Source organism: Xenopus tropicalis, chromosome 2 (genome assembly GCF_000004195.4).
Source record: "Xenopus tropicalis strain Nigerian chromosome 2, UCB_Xtro_10.0, whole genome shotgun sequence".
Classification (NCBI taxonomy): domain Eukaryota; kingdom Metazoa; phylum Chordata; class Amphibia; order Anura; family Pipidae; genus Xenopus; species Xenopus tropicalis.
In genome coordinates, this window is record NC_030678.2 from 45,059,653 (window position 1) to 45,082,740 (window position 23,088).

General features: G+C 39.9%; 1 protein-coding gene across 1 annotated transcript; it reads left to right on the forward strand.

Annotated features, from left to right (window-relative positions):
- The first annotated feature begins 9,947 nt into the window (after positions 1–9,947).
- Positions 9,948–21,826, forward strand: LOC100496785 (mucin-5AC). The gene is made up of 6 exons (XM_012957494.3): positions 9,948–10,250; positions 12,726–12,899; positions 13,532–13,696; positions 14,304–18,062; positions 18,918–19,043; positions 21,345–21,826. The coding sequence occupies exons 1-6, from the start codon at positions 10,199–10,201 to the stop codon at positions 21,476–21,478; spliced, it is 4,410 nt and encodes a 1,469-aa protein (XP_012812948.2). The 5' UTR covers positions 9,948–10,198; the 3' UTR covers positions 21,479–21,826.
- Positions 21,827–23,088: the final 1,262 nt, after the last annotated feature.

The following is a 23,088-nucleotide window of genomic DNA, read 5'->3' on the forward strand; positions in this document are numbered from 1 at the left end:
TCCCCTCCTAAGAAGTACATCCTGATCATGCTCTCCAGGGGGGTAGGAGCCATTACAGGGACTCCAAAAGGACATCCCCAACTAATACTCTTGCTCCAAAGCAGCTTCATTGTAGATGTGCCTCCAGTGGCCTTTGCTTGGGGCTACCTTTTATCCAAAGGGACAAAATGACAGAAGAAAAGTTTAAAAGCACTAAAGCATTTATCTGCAGCATCCACACGACGAGAGGCCAGTGGGCTGCTTTGCATGATGGAGGGGAGACTGAGCAGTCTGGACTGAGCAAAACTAAAACCACATTTGTATGCAAGCCCCCACCCCCAAGCCATGTTTCTTGGACCTAGTAGTGACACTGTATTAGAAGCACATACAGTTCTATTTTTTTTCCTTGCTGGTCTTATTCCGTTTTTCTTATTTAAGTTAGTGCTGCTGTATAATCACACGTATGAACAATGAAAGGGCACATGAGATTGACTGAGGGGGTTACAGTTTTATTGTTAGCCAATACCCAAAGGTTTGTAGGTTTTTATGGCTGTATGGTGTCTTTATACAGCAGTATAATGTATCCAGATGTTTGTGCATTGGAATTATAAAGCTGCCTATCTATGCAGGCTGCCAGTTAGCAATTTCTTTTTGCATTGCTGCACAGATTAATGCGGGTCCGGCTGCAGAGTATCTACACTGATTTGCTGTGCATTATTTATGGAGGTTATGGAACGTGGAGCCAAATCCTTACTACTCACTTCATCCTTAGAATAATAACAGTTAAAAAAATTGCAGAAGTTTGTGCCTATTCTAGTAACCCATAGCAACCACTCAGCAGGCCAGTATATGGTGACTGGTTGCTATGGGACACTAGAATGAGAGCAAACCTGGCACAGCTGTTGTATTAACCTTCAAATATTAATTGCAGTAGTGCTTCAGAAATTGTTGTTCCGTTGCTTTGCACAATTATAGATGTATAGGTACAGGGAAAGGCTACTGTATGAAGAGCTACAGCTTAAAGGGATACTTTCATCAGAATAAACCATCTTTATATAATATTACAGATTGTGTTCATCATGTTAAGTAGTTCTGGAAATGATTTACTTTGGAGAGAGTCCCTTTTTGTGCTTCCTTGGTACTTATGTGACTCTCTTTTACTAAAAAAAACACAACAGTCCTGTCTTGCTTTATGACAGGGATTCTAGCTATACATACAGGATCACTTTGTAATTTAGCAGACAGTAGAAGGGACAAGCTGAGGCCCAAGAAAGAAGCCATATTTAACATTTATATCAAATATAAATCTCTCACAAGTTTTAATTAAGCCAACTTATTTTGGAATTATAAGGCATATTTATATGATGACACTATTCCTTTAAAAGCTAATTCTCTTTTTCTGCACTTTTATATGGAAGGAAGGTGAGTACAGGAGCCACTACATTGGACATTTTCCCTTAAAATTTACAGTGGAGGAAATATGTATCATATATAGTACAAGCCACATTCATTCTGCTTATAGAAATGTTGAGATTAGTAATATTGCTCTATATATGTACATTTATGCACCCATATGTGCCACTAAAGCGCAGAGAAATAATTCCCATCAGTGAGTGCAAGAGTCCCACAATGGGATAATAAACTATTAATAATAAATAAAATAATAATAAAATAATAAACACCACACACAGACTAGGCGTGTTTGACATTTCAATGTCATTTTTTTGCATTGCAGATTTTTGCACAAATGTTACCACTATGTAATATGCATCTAATTACAAGTAGGCAGTCGCGTCCCAGCAGAGATCATGGGTAGGAATTTTTTGGCTGTGACAATATTACGCAATATTCCTTTACAGTAGCAGTTTAAGACAACCTGAAACGCGATGTCTGTTGTCAATATCCTTACTGTAGAGCAGTGGGTGACAAGCAGATAGAGCATTGCACCTTTTCTTTTAAATGCAGTAATTGCTACTCTTCATTTCACACATAGAATATATGTTTTTTTTTAATATATATATATATATATATATACACACACACAGGCTCATGAAACAGTGTAGCGAATCAGCTCCCTTCCTGCAAAAAGGGGCAGACAGTGAATCCTTATAAAGTGGATATATAGCCCAAAATATAAATGATTACTGTTAGCCAGAGCAATATCTGCCTAGAACAGCTAATTCCCTTTTTCTTGAAGCAGGAAGCGTCTCTTAATGCTTATGTGATCTGTTCTATTGCTCAGCGAGGAAAGTACTCAGGGCTATAGGCTATAGGTCCCCTTTAACTGCCTCTATAGGAATGGTTAGAGCCCACCCAATGGTTTATCAAATTTTATCATATTTTGATTATTTTATTGACATCAGTGCCAGGTCAAACTAGGATTGCGCCCAATGGAGGATCTCATTACAATACAATGTAAATGAAACTACACTTGCTGCCTCTAATGACACTTATTCTATTGCATAGCTTTTAATGAAATACAACCTTACTTGGACATATTTTAAAAATGTCAGTCCAACTAAGTGTCAACTCAGTGTCAGTTGAGACCAATAGCTGTTCTGTAACATGCCACAGACACTAAATTGCATTGATCAATCCCCTCTCTGCTGTATGTAAGCTTAGATTGGATATTTTATTTAGCCTTAGAGCGCTCCCATAACCCCCACAATGCAACAGAATATAAATATTAATGCTGTACACAGGAAGCTGCTGTTTCCAAGCTCTATATCAGTGAATGCAGAGAGGTATAGTTTAACGGCTGAAGCATCACAGTTTAAATACCCTTGTTCTAAATGTTCCCAACTCAGGTTCTGTAACAATGGGGTTTATGTTGGGCTTTTTGGGAAACAAAATATTTGCTGATAACAAGGCAAGCTGTGCCAGCTCAGTCCATAACAAGGTTATTATGCCAGTTCCAGGTATAATGACGTTGCTGTGCCAGTATTCAGAACAGCAAATAAACATTTGCCCCAAACCTTGATTGCTCTTCTGGCCAGGCCCACTTCAGGCCCCCAGATATGAAATTAACACAGCAGCAACAGCCCCCCTGAGCCCAAAACTCCTTGTGAATAGGTGAGGGTTCTTTTGGATCCAGCTTCCTACTTACTTTTACATTTAATTTCATCCAATTTTCAGCACTGGTCCATTTAGTTTAACAAACAAATATATTTTGTTAAACAGTTTATTTTTCTTCTAGAAAACTAAAACTCACTAGACCTGTTCAGCACAAGGTGCCTATTTTCATATGAATGTGGGAGCTGCTATACTGCTTGCACAGGAAATAAAACACCAGTTACAGATTTCGAGCCCAAATAATTGGACTTGGATTTGTCATACAGTAATGTCTGAATGAAGAATCACTGCAGTTCACTCAGCAAGTAAGGCCTTGCCAAAGCATAAGTGTTTCTAAAGCTGTAATATAGGGTTCAGTTGTACAGCAGACGGCTGCCTGTCTGTATATTGGCAGTAAGTTATCACTAGTGGGTCTCTCAAGTTGCCAAAGCCCAGATAGTGACTTCAAATCTTACTTGTGTCCAGGGTCGGACTGGGGGGTGCAGGGCCCACCGGGGCTCCCGCCCCAGGGGCCATGCAGGTGCCCCAGCCGCGTCCCCTAACCCCCCCAGGGGCCCCCTAACCCCCCCGCAGGGCCCCCGCCTGACGTCCTCCCCGAGCGTTTATAAATTGAACGCGTCAGGGGAGGAACAGTCGGTAGGGGGAGCGCCGGCAAAGGTCGGACTGGCCCGCTGGGGCCCACCGGGATTTTTCCCGGTGTCCCGGCGGCCCAGTCCGACCCTGCTTGTGTCCAAATACAATTGTAAAAGCAAATCGGTACCCGATTCATACGGGTTCATTTATTTTCCCTTTTTATATTATTCTATAGATGTTTATCACAGCATATGAGCTCATACAATTCTGCACAGTGAGCCTTATTTAGTGATAATGTTGAGAAATGCCATTTTCTGCTGCTGAGATCAAACTGAATATCATTGCCCTCTGCTGTTTGGCCTGGGTGGTAGCCGAGCTGAACAAAAAAAGCTAATATCATGAAATTTAAAGGAAATAATGTAAATGGCAAAAGTGTTTCCATGTATATGTTCCCTTTAAGGCTGTGGCACATCAGCCAATCACTGCGCACAGCCATATGTGAATAGCAAGTGTGGGGTGCAGAGAGTTTCAATAGACAGGACCAAACCAGTGGCCTTTATAGCATTTCCCCTGGCCTGCAGGAAAGTAAATTATTATATGACTATAATGTTATGGCAGACAACACACACATAGTTATATATAATTATTTATTTAACAGTTGGTACCATCACATATACCAAGGCAAGCAATCATTGGACCTCATTTATTAGGGATACATCTTTTTAATTAACTTTTTAGTATGAGGCAGACTGTGACAGGGTCAGACTGGGGGGTGCAGGGCCCACCGGGGCCGCCACCCCACATCCCCAAAGGAGTCCCTGCCGCTGGGACTTTGCAATTGGTCTTCATTATTAATTTTTTATAGTTTTCTAATGATTTGCTTTCCACTTCTACATCTCTGACCCCGGTAGCTTAAAAATTATTGCTCCACTCCTTTACAATTTTATTACTGTAACTTTTTATTACTTGTCTTTCTATTCAGTCCCTCTGCTCATTTAAACCACTGCCTGCTTGCTATGGTAATTTAGACCCTAGCAACCAGATGGCTGCTGAAATTCCAAACTGGAGTGCTGTGGAACAAAATGCTAAATAACTGAAAAACCACAAATAATAAAAAAAATTAAAAACAATTGCAAATTGTCTCAGATTATCATTGCCTATAACATACTAAAGGTTAATTTAAAGGAAAACAACCTGTGTAAGAGTGAGAGCTGGCATGCCCAAATGACTGTACCCAGGGGACAGCAGGCCCCTCATATGAATTCTAGCTCCTGGCATTTGCTGACAGACATAATCAGCTACAATATAGTTAATAAATTAAATATATACCCCCAACTTCAGCTTATAAGGATGTGACCCTATGTGGCTGCTGTGTTCTGAATGCTGTAATAGCAGAAAGCTGTCACAGTGTGTAGAGGGTATATAGTTCAGCTACAGCTAGAGGGCTAGTGGTACAGTGCTTGATAAAGGGCTTTTCTTTAAGAAAAAAAATCAGGAATGTGGGTTCTGTTAGTTGAACCCTCACTGGTGATAAGTACAGGCAATATGTATCCTTTAGGGCAGTGTTCCCCAACCAGTGGCTCGTGAGCAACATGCTGCTCCCCAACCCCTTGGATGTTGCTCCCAGTGGCCTCAAAGTAGGTGCTCATTGTTGAATTCTTGGCTTGGTTGCATAAAAATCCAATCCAATGCCAAACAGAGCCTTCTGTAGGCTGCCAGTCCATATAGGGTCTATTAAATAGCCAATTATAGCTCTTATTGGCACCACCAAGAACCATTTTCATGCTTGTGTTGCTCTCCAACACTTTTTCCATTTAAATGTGGCTCACTGGTATAAAAGGTTGGGGATCCCTGCCATAGAGAGTAACAATTTATTGGACTGGCGGTGGTTGGTGGTCCCAGTCTGGACTTGCTAAGCAGCATATGGTCAAGGTAGTTAGCATCAACATGAAAGAGTTAGCCAATAGTTGTCAAAGTAATACATCATGTCAGCAGGTAGTGGGAATCCATCACAAATTACCATATAGGACGTAATCTTCATGTAAATATGTCCTGGGTCTTGCCTCACTTCCATCTGTAGCATCTTCAACATTCTGAAAAATGGCCCTATCAGCTATTTAATTATTATGGCTCTGGGAGGCCACATATTGTTACTTTGTATCACTAATCTTTCTGTTCAGGTCATCTCCTTTTCATATACAAGTCTCTAATTTAAACCACTCCTTGGTAAATTGAACCCTAGAAACCAGCTGCTGAAATTCCAAGCTGGAGAGCTGCTGAACAATCACGCCACTCTCAGACACACGTAGAACCGTGACGGGGAACCAAGGGGTTACACTCAGTCACCTTTTACACAGGTTAGACTAACATCAGACACCCCCAAACACACCACCGCCCCAAATAACTATTCGCTGCCACCATGTATCATTAACAGGTGATAGAAACCTAAGCTGAATATCTCCTTGCTCTCTACAACAGGTACTATTTCCTAATTCACATATGTATCACACACTCTCTCTCACTGTAGTTAGGGATAGCTTTCACTTCCACATACAGACAAACAGTTAATACATTTTAGGCACAAATGTCATACAAGCACGTGAGTCTTAGAGCCAAAGGACATAACTTATTACATTTTATATTTAATATGACAAGAGTAAACAGTGCATTTATAAAGATATTACAAAAAGAGACATACACATATAAAACAATAAATAAAATAAAAGGGAATAAAACACAGAGAAACCCTATGTAAGTTACCAAGTTAGGAATTTCCTTTGTGTGCTCCTGAGGCAAGAGTTTGAAAATCTGAGCACACACCCCAACACAATTGGGACCTCAGGTATGAGCTATCAGTAACTGGGTCTGTTGCCCTTTTATCCCCTGCTGGGACCCTTCCTCATTACCGTATGCATGAGGTGGGAGTGTCCAGGAACTTGTCCCTTGTGACCCCCTGTAGAGGGCTGCAATTCTCAGGCCAGTTGCTGTCAAATAATATTGGTATTTGCCAGTATCCAATATTATTATGAAAATATGGGCTTGCTTTAACCCATATGTGGGCAATCAGAATGATACCAAATATGTCTCATGTTCCAGTCCCCAAGAAACTATCCCTCCTAACTGGTGGGTATAGGCTGTCCCTGTTTGGTATCATTAGGAAGCATGTGACCTCCTCATAACAAATATGTGATTTATGAGGATGTGAACACTAAAGCAAAGGAGAGATGGATACCTTTTTATAATCCATAGCTGTTCCCCCCTGCAGTTATAGGTGCACAGCCCACTTTCTTTGATCAACAGATCAAAGAAACCAATTGCCCCAGCTTCCTTGCACAAATGGCTCCGAATTGTCTAATAAGTCTGTCGCCTTCCACAGTCGCTTGTTGCGTATTTAATTAATAAAGGGTCTCTTGTGGACCCAAAGCCAAATGTCGCCAGGTTTAACTCTGGACATGCCAGAGAAATATTGTCCTGGCATGACAGAAATAATTTAAAAAAAAACACAAATAATGAAAAATGAAGACCAATTGCAAATTTTCTTAGACTCTCACTCTCATCATAATAAAAGTTAACTCAAAGGTGAACAACCCTTTAACGCTAATTTATAATACACTCCCAAACACATGCACAAATACTGAGTCCAACCAGACCTTTGAGGCATGTAGGCAGAGTCCGACCTTGGCACCCAAGATTGAGGAAGCACCTCAGCACCCTATTAATTCTTCTGGCATCTGTGATTCTAAGGAGTACACCAAGGCAAGCAGAAAGGAAAGTTTCACTTGAGTATAACAAGAGCTGAGGTATGGAGGTTGAGCTCACAGTGGGGCCCAGCCACCCAATTTGTTTCTTGAAGCTCAAGGGGTGACCCATGACAATGTGGAGAGTACAGGGGCAAAAGTACCTATTTGTTAGCTCCAGTGTCAGGAACACTGAGTAACCGAATGAGCCAATTGGCATTGGGACAGTTTTAGAGGGGATTTTAAAATGAACAGGTGTTTTAGTGCCTAACTAACTGGCAACAGCTCCCCATATTAAAAAGAGATATGTGCCTGTTATTACCAAGTCAATGTTTGTGAGGAGACTGTTTCTTTAAATGAATTTTAGGGACCAATAAAGTTAAGCTCCCCTACGGCTTTAAATCCTACTTCTTCCTGATTTTGTACTGTTACTGGGCAAAGTCCCATGTATCTAGTTTACACTATAATTTACACCTTATTGGTTTATGTGGTTGTCCCCACCCCTTGCAGTCTCATATAGTGCCTAGCAAGGAGGTGTGGCTCAAGGAATCAAGGAATCAAGGAATCTCAAGGAACAGCTCCACCGAGCCTGGGATCAGAATAGGCCCCAGTAAAACCATTTGCCCCAGAGTACCCATACTTTACTATAGAGAAGTCGGGGACAGGGACCCCGTGACCGAGGACCAGTTAGATAGTTACTCTTGTAAGAGCGCTCTCTAGGAGAGTGACGTACAGAGGGAAGGAAGCAAGGGCAGTTTCAAGCCCCACCAAGGAAAGTAGATCTGGAAGTACCCTTGCATCCAGCAATGTTGCCTCAGCGTAGGGCCACGGAGTAGACATAGGAGACAGGCAAGATCAAACCCTGATCCCTAGTCACCCGGAGGACTCTCAAGCTAGGGGTTATCAACCTGAGGACTGAGGTATCTATCCTTAATGCTTCCAAAGGGGTGCCAAGCTGACCAGGTGCATTTACCCCTCATTAGGTGGAGGGACTAGTTTTATTGCCTTTTGTACAGAGGAAATGTTTTCGAAATGTGTTTAGGAAATGCACATTACCAGACATCACTGTGTAAAAAACTGTGTGTAATGATTTTCACTGATCAGTGCTTTTGTGTAAAAATCTGGTGTAAATTGAATCAGCAGTTTAAAAATGCTATGGTAAAAGGTCAGTTATCCATAGCATTTTTTCGTGTTTTTTTTGCTTTTTTTTATTTTGACCTGAACTTACTTGGTGCTTGAATTTTTCCTTTTAATGACTTGACTTTAATGCATTACCTGAGGTCTAAAGTGGTATAAAATAACAGCATCAATTCCAGTTGTTTGGACAGCTTTTTTTGTTTTTATAGTGTTAATTGTTTCATGAGGTATGATAAATAGCCCCGAGGGGCAGTTACACCAGAAAGCAGTTCTTTGGCATTTGGCATGTCTTTGCACAATGCACATAGTGCCCAAACTGGAAACAAGGATCCCGGCACTGCCACGAAAGTTATCCACTGAGCTATTGGGCTGCACATATGTGCCCACTGAAAACCATCTTAAGCATCCACAGATAGGTTCAGAAGAATCATACCTAGAACAGTGTTGCTGAACACACCAACACAGAACTGCCACTACTGAGACCCACAGGGTAGTGCAGCCGATATGAAAGTGTCTTAGTAGAGCCATGGACATTTGCCTCCAGCGTTTACAGGCAGACCAGGACTGATACACAGCTAAAAAACCACTTGCAGGTAAATAACTGCTCTCCTGTGTGTCCTACATAAGCACACTTTTCACAGTTGTTGATGCAGGCCATTTTTGTATTGACATGCCAGATCCATCTTCTATTTTAATAGTAGTTGTGTGCAAATGAAAGCATGTGTAAGAAAGCATGCCTGTATTCATGTTTCTTGACAGCTGTGCAGGGCACACACATGATAACTTTCTCTAAAAATATGGAAAGCTTTTAAATATTTGACTTCATGTTCATTGCCTGTATTTACATGAATAGCACAGCTCGTATTTTACCACTGAAGACATCTGATTCCATTTGTGTGACTTTTGCTGTTAACGTCCATTGGGACATCAAGCTATGGGGTCCCAGCAGAAAGTCTAAATGAAAAGGGTAAGGAAAGAAGCTAAACTTCATTTTCTTCTTCAATAACTGTTTTTTCCTGAAGACAACCAATTGTACAGTGGCATTCCTTAACTTTTACTCAATAAAAAATATAGGGGAAATATATTTTACTGTATTTATTGAATGAAAATATTGGTGCAGGTAAGTATTCCCATAATGACCTAATTTTGCCTTTGATCCTGTGGTTTTTTATATGGCTATGGCTTATAGTGCCTGATACCATGCAAGATCTGAGGGCCTACATATGCCCACCTAACAGGGATCAACATTTTGACTTCTCAGAAGTATATTAAGCTTCTCAAAAACAGCAGCTTTCAGTAGCATCAGTCTGTTTTCTTTTTCCCTTTCAGTGGCATCAGTGTTTCCATTTGTAAATCAATGCATGCCCTTAGGCATTTAGTTTATCACCATGCTGTCACAGGAATGGGATGTGGGGGAGGTAATAGCTCATTCTTCAGTTACACAGTGCATGAAAGCTTTGCATATACAGCCTAATGTAGGCAGGTAGACTTCAGGAGCCATTAGTGCACCATCATCCCAGGCAAGGATAACTTTACATCCAAACTAGGACACGGCCAGAAATGACTTTTTTTTTCAAATTGCTTTAAGATTTTTTAACTCTTTGGAACGAAGCTGGACTGATAAACCTGAGCTGTGAGCTACATCACTGGACAGAACTCTACAAACAACAAGCCTGATGTAAACACTAACTGATATCACTATGGAGGTAGCCAAATTCATTCTAATGATAGGCATGTGCTTCTCAAAGTTCAGTAAGTATTATAATAATTATATCAAGACATACAGGTATTCAGTCACTTATCATTATAAAATTCATGTCTGAAAGGCTGGGGTCAAGGTTTTGTTGATGTTATTAAGGTTTCTAGTGAATGGAACTAAACAATATAAATGATATGTGGGGTGAACAGTGAATATGTACATTCAATCTGAGTTTTTACTGTAGTAAGTGAAAACATTTTTAAGCTTCAAATGAAAAAATTGGCAACTAAAATTTGATTTCCATGTTGACTTTTTAGGCACAAATTAACACAATTGTTTTTTTCCCTATTAAAAAATTTGATAAATGTAGTTTTATTCGGATCTATTTTCCAACAGATTTTCGGAATTGAAAAACCAGCAAATTGGCCCCTGTGGGTCTTGTATATATGAATATCTGTAAAAAGCATTGTATATCTCTTTAGCTATTGCCTTATGTGCCCCACATTAAAGAAGTCTGAGAAGTCAAAATGTTGATCCCTGTCCGGTGGGCCTATGTAAGCCCTCAGATAATTATCTTGCATAGTATCAGGCACTGAAAGCCATAGCCATATAAAAAACCACAGGATCAAAGGCAAAATTAAGCCATTATGGCAATACTTACCTGCACCAATATTTTCATTCTATAAATACAGTAAAATATATTTCCCCTACATTTTTTATTGAGTAAAAGTTAAGGAATGCCACTGTACAATTGGTTGTCTTCAGGAAAAAAACAGTTATTGAAGAAGAAAATTAAGTTTAGCTTCTTTCCTTACCCTTTTCATTTAGACTTTCTGCTGGGACCCCATAGCTTGATGTCCTAATGGACGTTCACTGCAAAAGTCACACAAATGGAATCAGATGTCTTCAGTGGTAAAATATGAGCTGTGCTATTCATGTAAATACAGGCAATGAACATGAAGTCAAATATTTAAAAGCTTTCCATATTTTTAGAGAAAGTTATTATGTGTGCCCTGCACAGCTGTCAGGAAACATGAATACAGGCATGCTTTCTTACACGTGCTTTAATTTCCAACTGCATCTATGACAGGCCAACCTTATTTTCTGCTTGATAATTTGTGACAACCCCTAAGCTTAGCTTCTTAGCAGCTGCCCAGAGCTCACTGAGCATGTGAGTGTCACCGACACTACTAAAAGAATCCAAGATGGGGAGCTCCTGTGAGAACTTTGAAGGCCTGGATCATTACTGTCACACTCAGATGTAAAAAGTGTTGGTGAGCCACACAGGCATGAGAAAAGTTGTTTGGGGATGTCAAATAAGTACTGTGATTGGTAGCCTTGCAGGAGGCTCTGCTTGGAGTAAACTGTGTCTCAAACTTGCCTTCAAACCAGAAATTCAAAAATGGGCACCTGTTTTGCAGCCACTGGGAGCAACATGAAATGGGATGGTAAGCAACATGTTGCTCATGAGCCAGTGGTTGGGGATCACTGCTGTAGGGTATATATTAGGGCCTTTCCTACCTTTCCTAAGACTATGAGCAACACAGCAGGAGAAACATGTAGCATTTTCCTGCTGCATTTTATAAGATAATTACATATACCCATCAGATTACTGGGCATCCAGCCTGTCACCTCATGGGTTACGCAATGGTGTCAAGACCATTCCCTAATAGTGTTTTGGGAGCACATCTTGGGAGCACTGGATTTATCTCCTACTTGTATATGTACAGGTTGTTAACAACCTTTGAATACATTCTGATGACAGTAAACACCAGCAGGTCTAATTATGGTTTCATACTTGCATTCACTGGCTATATGAAATCTACGTTTGGCAAAAGTCATGTCTGTTTTTGCAGTAAGCCTTCCTCCGACACAGCAGCAGCAGTCTGTACAGAAAGTTTGCTTCACTAGCCTGATCTCTCAAAATTGTTCTGTGTGTATACACCTTACATTTCTTAAAGATAAACTAACCCCCAAATAATGTAGGTATCTATAAAAATATTGCATAAAACAGCTCATATGTAAACCTCCGCTTTATCTAAATAAACCATTTCCATAAAAATATACTTTATTAGTAATATGTGCTATTGGGTACTGCTAAATAGAAAATTTCAGTTTAAGTGCTAATGGCTGCCCCCTGGGATCATACAATTCAGAGTGCACACAAACAAGCCAAGGCACACATAAATGTTAGGCCGCATCAGCCAATAAATGGACAAAGTTCTTTCTTTTACTCCCACACTTCTTCCTGTTACAGATAGAGCTGCATTATTTCTGGCCAGGTGATCTCTGAGGGAGCACACCAACAAATACAAAATGGTGGCTCAAGGTAAAAGATGTAAAAGGTACAACATTTACTGATATATATATTCCAGTGTGAAAAGTTTCTTTAATTGGCTACTTAATATGATATGAGTTGGTTAATTATTCATTCTGGGGTATATTTTTCCTTTAATGGACCAACATTTGTGCAGGGTGTAGTTGATGGCTAGAATGTTTTTCTTAAACATTCCTACATTATATTTCAGGTATCTCAACAGCTGCATGTGCAGGCCTGAGACAGTTGCAGAATGGGAGAACCTTTTTCCGCTATGGTGGGATTTATGCGACATTTGTCTGTGATGCTGGATTCAGCCTTATGGGACCCACCAGCAGCTCCTGTGTAAGAGGCCACTGGAGAAAGCCTGTCCCAGTCTGTGTAGGTCGGTAAATCAATAACTTTTTCCAAGTAGTATTTTTGATAGGTCTGGTGTTTGGATTTTTCAGAGCCTTCTGAAAAATCATCTTTGCTAAAAAAAAAATTCACCAGTCTGGGCTAAAACTCTAGTAAGGGCCACCCTGCCTTATTTCCTGTCAGGTGATCTCTGAGGGAGCACATAGCTCAAGGCAAAAGATGTAAAGGGTCAATATTTACTGATATATATATATATATTCCAGTTTGGCAAGATTCTTTAATAGACCACTTAATATGATATCAACTATCTGTTTTGTAAAGCAAAGTTTTATTTTAAAATGCAAAAATACAGTTGCCCCTTTAACACACTGAATTGCTCCTTGCACTATAAGGTGCAACTTTTTACAGTTCTAGAATGCGCCTGTGCAGCAGCGCTTGTATCAATCAGCACTACATATTGGAGGGACAGGCGCTAGTAGGGCAGCAAGGCATAGTCCCGCACTTACGATCTGCTTACGACAGGTTTATCAAGCTCTCTATCACCTAACACCATTGTGCACCGATCAGTCTTCCTAGGCCAGGATATAGAATACGAATTACTTATTTTTAATCATCCTAATTTTTCCACTTTTTAAATGTTCTTTTTTGTTTTTCTTATAGCAAGTGGATGTCAGCCAGTTGGCGGGCTTATAAATGGAAGACTTGTAATAAGTTTCAGCGGTGCTGTTATTACATTTATGTGTAACAAAGGTTACAAACTGTCTGGATCTTCAGTAATCTACTGCGACGGAAGAAAGTGGAACAGCACAAAACCTGTTTGCAGAGGTTAGAAGTGTGGGTTCATTAATGGTTAATTTAAAGGGAGATGTTCATTTAATTTGTGCTGCTTTCAGTAAAATTGCTTGTGTGGGAATAGTGTTCTAAAATATACAAGTAAGACAGTTGCAAAACAATGTGTTACTGGGACATGCAGGTATCTAGAATTTGTACATAACTATTGTGCACAAATACACAGCTCTACTCCTAAATTCTAAAAAGAAAAAACATACATTATCCCGGTATTTGATGTATTTTTCTGCTGAATTCTAACTTCTGAAAAGCAATAGAATGGGCACTTTTTTGCCCTCTGGAAAAGACTCCAAGGCCAATATATTCCACCACCTATTGAATGCAGGAGATAAAGAATATATTTTGGGTACCCTAGTAGAGTTGCTTATGGGTTTCCTTAATAGCATTTTACCTTAGGTATTCATAAGTTTAGTTTAATAATTAAACTGTAGGGCATAATGACCCTTAAAGAATGACTCTAATTAAGTTTTGCTCATCAAATATGATGCTATATTTGGATATGTGTGTATTAAAATGTTAAACCAATTCATTACTGCCAGTAGTTTCCTTTTGTGCATTAAATTAATGACTATATTTTTCACAGAATACGATATGATGAGTACGAAAGAGAAAACTCTATTCCCCAATGAGAAGTTTATAGTGGAGGATATTTCAAACCAAAGAAAACCCACTGGTCACACATCTAGTACTGAGCAAAATGTCACCTGGCACAGGACGCACCACATTATTCCAAAGGATAGACAAAACAGCCGACAGCTTACAACCATTTCTGCTAATGTTGTTAATACAGACCAAGAACTGGTAAATGGGTCAAAAAAGAAAACACTGTTACATTCTTTAGTAACTTCATTGTCAACTACAAAAGAAATAGGATCTGTTACTAACGCTCATAAAGTATATGGAGATGAATCTGCAGCATTTCAGCCTGCAATGCGCCAAATATCCACAGTTTCTGTAATCCCTAGATGGTCCAAGTCATCTGCAACTAATATTGCTACACCAAGGCTCAGATCCAAAAGTCACTTCTCTGGTACAAATTATGCAGAAACTAATCATCATAATTTAAGGGTTCAAAACAACAGTGACATGTTTGGCCCATCATCATCATCACCATATGAGGCACATACTGCAAGAACATTTATAAAGTTGTATACAGAATTCACTTCAGCCCCTACACCAGACAGTACTCCAGAGACAACCCAGAGCTTACAATCAAGATTTATAAGTTCAGATAATAAAGCGGTAAATAATGATAGAATCCAGGCCAAGATAAATGCATCGCCATCTAATAGTTCTTATATGCATTTGCTAAATAAAATAATAATGACTAAGATACCTGAAATTACTCCTAACACATCCACTTTGGAACAGAGAAAAATTTTTCCAACAAGCTCTCCATCATCATATACGAATGCCAGCAGCAGTTCAATAACGGATAAGAACTTGCCTGATGAAGGCAATTTCCCTACAAGTGGCTATGAACAAGTTCTAACCACAGCCCAAGTTCTATCACCTTCTCACTTGCTTAAAAACAGCAGTAACATGTTTGGCCTATCATCTTCATTACTATATGAGGCACATACCAAAAAGACAATTATAAACTCTGATATAGAATTTATTTCACTGGACAGTGCTCCTAAGACAACTCAGAGTTTAAAATCAAGTTCAGATGTTTCCTCTGGTGGTTTAATGCTTAAAGACAACAGTAGCCCATTGTTATTGTCACCATATGAGGCACATACCACAAGATCATTTATAAACTCTGATACGGCATTGACTTCAATAACTACACCAGACAGTGCCACAACGACAACCCAGAGCTTACAATCAAGATTCATAAATTCAGTTAGAATGGTGAACAGTGATGACAGAATCCAAACGAAGAAAAATACATCACTATCTAATATTCTTAATATGCATTTTCTAAATAAAATAATAGCTATCATTCCAGAAATTACTGCTAATACATCCACTTTTGAACAGAGGAACATTTTTGGACCAACAGGCTCTCCTTCATCAAATAGTACCAGCAGCAGTTCAATAAAAGGTGAGAACCTGCCAGATCAAGGCAATTTCTCTACAAGTGAATATAAAACAGTAACAACCACAGCCCAAGCCCAGGCTCTATCACCTTCTCACTTTCATTCTTCAGCAGTTTCGTCTGATGGATTAATGCTTAAAAACAATAGTGATATGTTTGACCCATTGTCATTGTCACCATATGAGGCACATACCATAAGAACATTTATAAACTCTGCTACAGCATTGACTTTAACAACTACACCAGACAGTATCACAGGGACAACTCAGAGCTTACAATCTAGATTTGTGAGTTTAAATGTTAGTAAAATGGTGAATGGTGATGATAGAAGCCAAACCATGATAAATGCAACACAAGCTAAGAGTACCAGCAGCAGTTCAATAAAGGATAAGATCCTGCCAGATGAAGGCAATTTCCTAACAAATGGATATTTGCCAGTACTAACCACAGCTCAAGCCCAGGCTCTATCAGCATCTCACTTTCATTCTTCAGCGGTTTCCTCTGATGGTTTAATGCTTCAAAGCAACAGTAACATGTTTGGCCTATTAGCTTTATCCCCATATGAGGCAAGTTCCACAAGGGCAATTATAAACTCTGATACAGCATTTATTTCCCCAGACAGTGCTCATAAGACAACTCAGAGTTTAAAATCAAGATTTATGAGTTCAGGTGTTGATAAAATGGTGTATAATTATAGAAGCCAAACCAAGATAAATTCAACAGCATCTAATATTTTTTATATGAATTTTCTAAATAAAATAGCAATGACAAAGGTACCAAAAATGACTTCCTCTTTGGAACAAAGGAACATTCTTGGTCCAACAAGCTCTCCTTCATCAAATAATACCAGCAGCAGCAGCAGCAGTTCAATAAAGCATAAGAACCTGCCAGAAGAAGGCAAGTTCCCAACAAGTGGATATGAGCCAGTGCTAACCACAGCCCAAGCCCAGGCTCTACCAGCTACTCACTTTCATTCTTCATCAGTTTCCTCTGATAGGATAGTGCTTAAAAACCACAGTGATATGTTTGGTCCACCATCATTGTCACCATATAAGGAACACACCACAAGAACATTTATAAACTCTGACACAGAATTCACTTTAACAACTATGCCTGACAGTGCTCCAGAGACAACTCAAAGCTTACAATCAAGATTTACAAGTTCAGATGTTAGTAAAATGGTGAGTGATGATAGAAGCCAAACCAAGATCAATGCATCAACATCTGATATTTCTTATATGCATTTTCTAAATAAAATAATAATGACTGAAATACCAAAAAGCTCTCCTTCTGATGGATTAATGCTTAAATCCAACAGTAACATGTTCGATCCATCATCATCATCACCACCATATGAGCCACACACAACGAGATCATTTATAAACTCTGATGGAGAACTCACTTCTGCAACAACCCCAGCCAGTGCTCCAGAGACAACTCAGAGCTTACATTTAAGATATACAAGTTCCAATGTTAATAAAATGACAACTGATGATAAAAGCCAAACCATAATGAATACAACACAATCAAATATTTCTTACATGCATTTTTCAAATAAAACAACACTGACTGAGAAACCAGAAATCACTGCTTCTACATCAGCTCTGGAGGAGAGACACATTCTTGGCCTAACAAGTTCACCTTTGTCATATGAAAGTGCCAGCAGCCATTTAATAAAGAATAAGAACCTGCCAGATAAAGGCTATTTCTCTACAAGCAAATATGAAGCAGTACTAACCACAGGCCATGCTAAGGCTCTATCAGCCACTCACTTTCATTTTTCAGGAGCCTCCTCTGGATTAATGCAAGGCAAAGCAAAAGAAACTTCAAATAAAAAGTTAGCTGCAACCAGAAGTAGTGATGTCGGCAACTTAGGAGTCATTACCTTGAGGCAAAACCTACTTAAAGAAACCTCCAACTCTAGTGCTTCACAGGATAACCTATTTAACCCAACAACAGAAATGCAAAGCACATTATTAGAAAAACCAGAAAATGTACAAACGTACAGAACTGAGACTGAATCCAAAGCCCCAAAAGTTGCCACCACTCCTGTCAAAGTCATTGATTATTTGCATTCTGGATCCAAAAGGAAATATTTTAGAAGGAGAAGTTATTGCACATACCCACCTGTTCCTACTCATGGGACCTTCAGGTTTCTCACTATGATCGACCCATCCCCATACCAGTATCAGTACTACATTCAGTACTCATGTTATCCTGGATATACTATGTCTCAGGGGGATGTGTTTAGTTTCTGCTTGGAAAATGGCAAGTGGACTGGAGTCACACCTGTTTGTGAAGGTCTGTATTTTTCTTTTTCTGTATATAACTATATGTAATGTTTACTGGTTTTAATCAGTTCATATTTATACATTTCAAAAGGCCCTTTTAAGGGGAGCAGTCCCAGTTTTGCACATTGTTAAAGGGGTAGAGCCTACCAAAAGTGGGTAGGTTTTAGAGCAGATCAGGGATGTGTCCAAATGTAGGGGGTGAGGTGAGGGTCCAAAGAGATATACTTTGGCATGCCAGTTTGACCCTGCTCGTGTTTTGTAATATATTTTGTTTCACGCCAAAAACACTAATATCAGTTTTCAGGGATAGGTTTAAAATTTTTTTATATTTAAAAGTACTGCAGAAAGTATTTTTTCAGCGAAGTCAAATGCCTTTCATCACTTGTATATGTGCCAAGTTTCAAAGCCACAAAATAACCATGATATTCAGCTATGGCAAAAGCACAGTTAGGAGGGCATGCTAAGCCCCAGTATTTAATTACATTTGAACTACTTGCCTGCTGTACTGCTTTATGTTACAATAGAAACAGTAGGTTTTGCGTATTTAATTACTCATTAAACTTGTAACAGTGTATATGAGACTGAGAGAAGCATCAAAATGTAATGCATAACTATAAATAAGCAGCTGTTTATGGGAGAAGCAGTTGACACAATCTTTCTGTGATGGGAGGTCTCATAAGGCTGGAGGTTGTGTATTATAAAGGTTACGCTTTACCCTATTATCATTTATAAGTATATTAGCAGGCAAGTTGGACACTATGGCAAGAAATTTATCAGTGACTTATAAATGACAGTAAGTGGTACATTATTCACATTACAGTATTCATATATTTTGTTGTATTTGTAATATACCCATTTACAACAGAACCTGTACCATGTTCAGTCGACAATGGTGGCTGCTCACAGATCTGCAAATCCCATGGTGAAGGGCAGGCAGAGTGCGCCTGCAAAATGGGCTTCCAACTCCTTAGTGATATGAGGACTTGCAGAGGTACGTTGCCAATATCACTAGCCATAGCAGCCATTCATTTCACTATACTGTCAATATATCTCCAAATGGCTGTTTACACAAAAATACTTTAAGAGAATGTAACTCTAAATAAAAATGTTATGGTGTCTTAACGCACAATTCACTAAAAGCATACTTGCTTTAATTTACACGCGATGCTGTTTGCATTATTTAAGTTGCAAAGACTATTTTCGTGCAGTATTTGACGGAACGCGCGCTAATTAACACAGCATGCACAAATTGTCACCGTGTGCGAAAAAACGCACGCCATATTAGCCATACACGCCATTACTTTCGGAAAACTACTTTTATGAAAATTACCATTTCCCTGCAAACTGGCAGCTGCATCACTCTAGGGCCAACACAGACGTGAATAAATCCCACTGCAAAGTCCATATTGTGTTGCCAAAAGCTCATGAACTGCACTTTTCTATAATTACCGCCTGCCCCAAGTAAGTGCTAATTTTCGCACAGACTAATGCGATATTTAGCGCGTCTAAGTGTTTGTGAATCATGCGTTAGTATTATTTCTGCGCACTAATTAATGCAATGCGTTAAAATTAATGCTTTCGGTTGCACGCTATTTAACGCATGCAATATGCAACTTAACGCATGCGATAATACTTTAGCGAATCGCGCAGTTTTTTTTGCATCAATTTTTAATGCAAAAAAGCATGTGATACCGCTTATCGACCTTTAGTGAATCAACCCTATATTTCCTTATGAACCATAATGTGAATAGACCCATCAATTTCCAAGGGATTTTATCACTCTGTCTAAAGCAGGGGTGCCCAGACCTTTTCGCGTGGCGACGCAGCGCACGTACGCACACCCCATAAAAGTGCCACACTTCCGCATTTGCAGGCTTAGACGCAGTCCACCAGAAGTCCACGGGGGACCGACTGGTGACCGCGATCGACGTTTTGGCCACTCCTGATCTAAAGTAACTATTAAGGCCAGGGCCCAGCAGCAGGTCGAGCAACCAGGCCCCCCACCCCCCTCCAGACACAGTTTCGTCATGGATTCACATCAGGGTCGGACTTGGGGATGAAGGGCCCACTGGGGCTCCCACCCCAGGGGCCCTACAGGTGCCCCGCCGGCCGCGTCCCCTAATTCCCCCCCCACAGGGGCCCCCCTAACCCCTCTTGCAGGGCCCCCCCACCCGACGTCCTCCCCTGAATGTGCATAAGTTAACGCGTCGGGAGGAGCGGTCGGGTCTGGGGGAACGCCGGCATGGGTCGGGTCTGGGCCGCTGGGGCCAACCGGGATTTTTCCCAGTGTCCCGGCAGCCCAGTCCGACCCTGATTAATACATATTGAAATTCACATTTTTTGATCCTGTAATTCAAATTCATGATTATTAGCCAAAAAAATTATTAGAAAAATGGCAAATGACATCAAAATTATTTTTACCGAGCACAGAAAGGGTGGGCAGTGACATAAAAGGTTGGGGCAGTGATATAAAGGGGGTGGAGATATGACACAGGGCCTGATGGAGGACCATTTATGCAGAGGATTTGGGGGGGTGTTAATTGGGGCGGATCAGGGACAGGCCAAATGGTCACTGGTGGTAAATGTAATATTGGCTCCAGCCTTGGCAGGTGTTTTACCGGCTACTCTCTACACAGAAATAACTTGACATGGTTACATCATATTGGGCCACGATGGTGTCCAACTTTTTACTGCCAATAGATTAGCCACATTAATGCAAGCTATAACACTTTATCTATTCTGCAGCAAGCTTTACCATACTGAGTAACAACCCTAGAAGCTCCCTCTGTTTGTTTAAGCAGCTGCCATTTTAGCTTGCTCTCAGTAGCTTCCGTGCTGCAGCTCTAGCTGCTGATAGCTCAGAATAAACAAAGTTGGGCGCAAATTGATGAAAGGGGAGGAGGAAAAGGGAGGGAGAAGCAAACTGAGCAGACTTGTGACTGAGTCCTGAAGAATTTTTCTGAGAGCAGGAAGTCTGTCACAGAAGAACATGTATACACAAAAGAAGAAAAAAACTTTTGAGGACTCAGTGCAGGTTTCTGTGAGTGCTTATGGCTGTACATAGACCTTACATAGACCTTTCTGATAAAGCTTACTTAGTTTTTACCTTTCCTCCTCCATTAAGAAATCAAGCATCATGAAACATTTTACTACAAAAAATGTTAAAACATGCTATATAATACAGCATGTAGGTGTATTGTAAGCTATTTTATTTACCACAATAGATGTAAAGGGGAAGTGTGAGTGTGGCATTTTTAACCTTAAATATATATTTTTTTCATGTGGACTGAAGATATAGACGAGTGCAGCAGTGAGATGCGACTGTGTGAGCACGACTGTACCAACACGTTTGGATCTTACCAATGCAGCTGTTGGAAAGGCTTTACCCTGACAGAAGGTGGAAGGACCTGCATCCCTTATACATAGCTTCTCTCATTCATTATATTTTGGTCTCCCAATTAACATCAGTTATGAATGATGTTCATTTTATATTACTTACCAATATGCTCATTGATAATACATTTATATGTCTCATTCTTCGCCACACTGAGTCATGTTAAAGGGGTGGTTTACCATTAAGTTAACTTTACAGTTATACAGTTTCCCATTCTTAGCAACTTTGTGTTTGGTCTTCATTATTTATTTTTTCAGTTTTTTAATTATCCGCCCTTCTCTTTTGCCTCTTCCCCGCTAACAAATGGCGGTCACTGACCCCAGCAGCCAAAAAACTGTTGCTCTATGAGCTTAAATTGTCTTCATTATTGTTACTTTAAATTTTGTATCTTTCTATTTAGTCCCTCTCCTATTCATATTCCAGTCTCATTAAAACCACTGCCTGGTTGTTAAGACCCTACACGACCCTAGCAACCAGATAGCTCCTGGAACAAACCCAAACGTACATTACATGTTACCCACAATTGTGTGCAATTATTTCATGCTTTCTGGGTGTGGATAGAAACTGGAGTCAGTGCTGGCGATAGACATTAGTAACCCTTGCCAAACAACGTACAGTGCGTAGCAAAAACAGAAATGACTGCAGTTTAGTAAACCAGCTCTGGTGTGTTTTCTTGCACAAGTCAATATTGCCCTCTGTCGCACTTTCGTAAATGAACACCAAAATCTTATCACCCCATGAAAGTATAGCAACTAGCCAACAGATAAAGGGATCTCTTGCTTAAACACAGCTAGCGCTATTGGTTGCTGTTAACAATTTATACCTGTATATTAGGTCATATATTTTTATTATGAGCACCAGTTGGGCAGACCCAGAACCACAAACTTCAGCCAAGGACTAAAAGGAACCCATAGAAGGACTGTGCCATAAGGGTAATAGCACAAGGGACAAACACCCTGTATGCTTGTCATTGCTCATGTTTATTATTTAATGGAAAAGTGCCCTGGCTGATTGGTGAATGTGGATCTCCAAGCAAAAAGGCATACACAAGCATATTTGCATAGAACAGCAGTGGAAATATCTGAAACTTGGAATTCATATAAATTTTATCAGGTCGCACAATGCAAAATGGTTAACTTTCACCCAATCTCAAATTATATCTGGGGATGTAAATTTACATTAAAATCATGTCCCAGTCATCTCTTTTGAGGCTGGGAACAAAATTCATGGACATACCAACTAATCCAAATTCTAACTGGTACTGGCAGGTCAGAGTTTAGTACTAATTGGTTGCTATGTGTTACAACCCTGGGGTAAAATGACTGCAGCTAGCAGAGAAACTGATGGATTAGAAGAGAAGAGTGAAAGGAAAAAGTGATTAGAAGTACCGAGAAGAATGGAGAGTTAATAAATGCAAAAGAAACAAGATTATTGAGTAGAAGAAAAAAAGGAAGGATAAAAGAGTGAAGGGCAAATAATAGAGGAAAAAGTAAGAAAGAATTATAACAGTTATAACAGACTTATAAAAAGTGGGAAGAGATGGAAGGTAAAAGAAGAGGGGAGGAGCAGCAGAGGGTTAAGTTAGGGGGTGAGAGGGGGGAAGGCTACCTACTCCCCCCCCAAAATCCCCTCATGAATACAG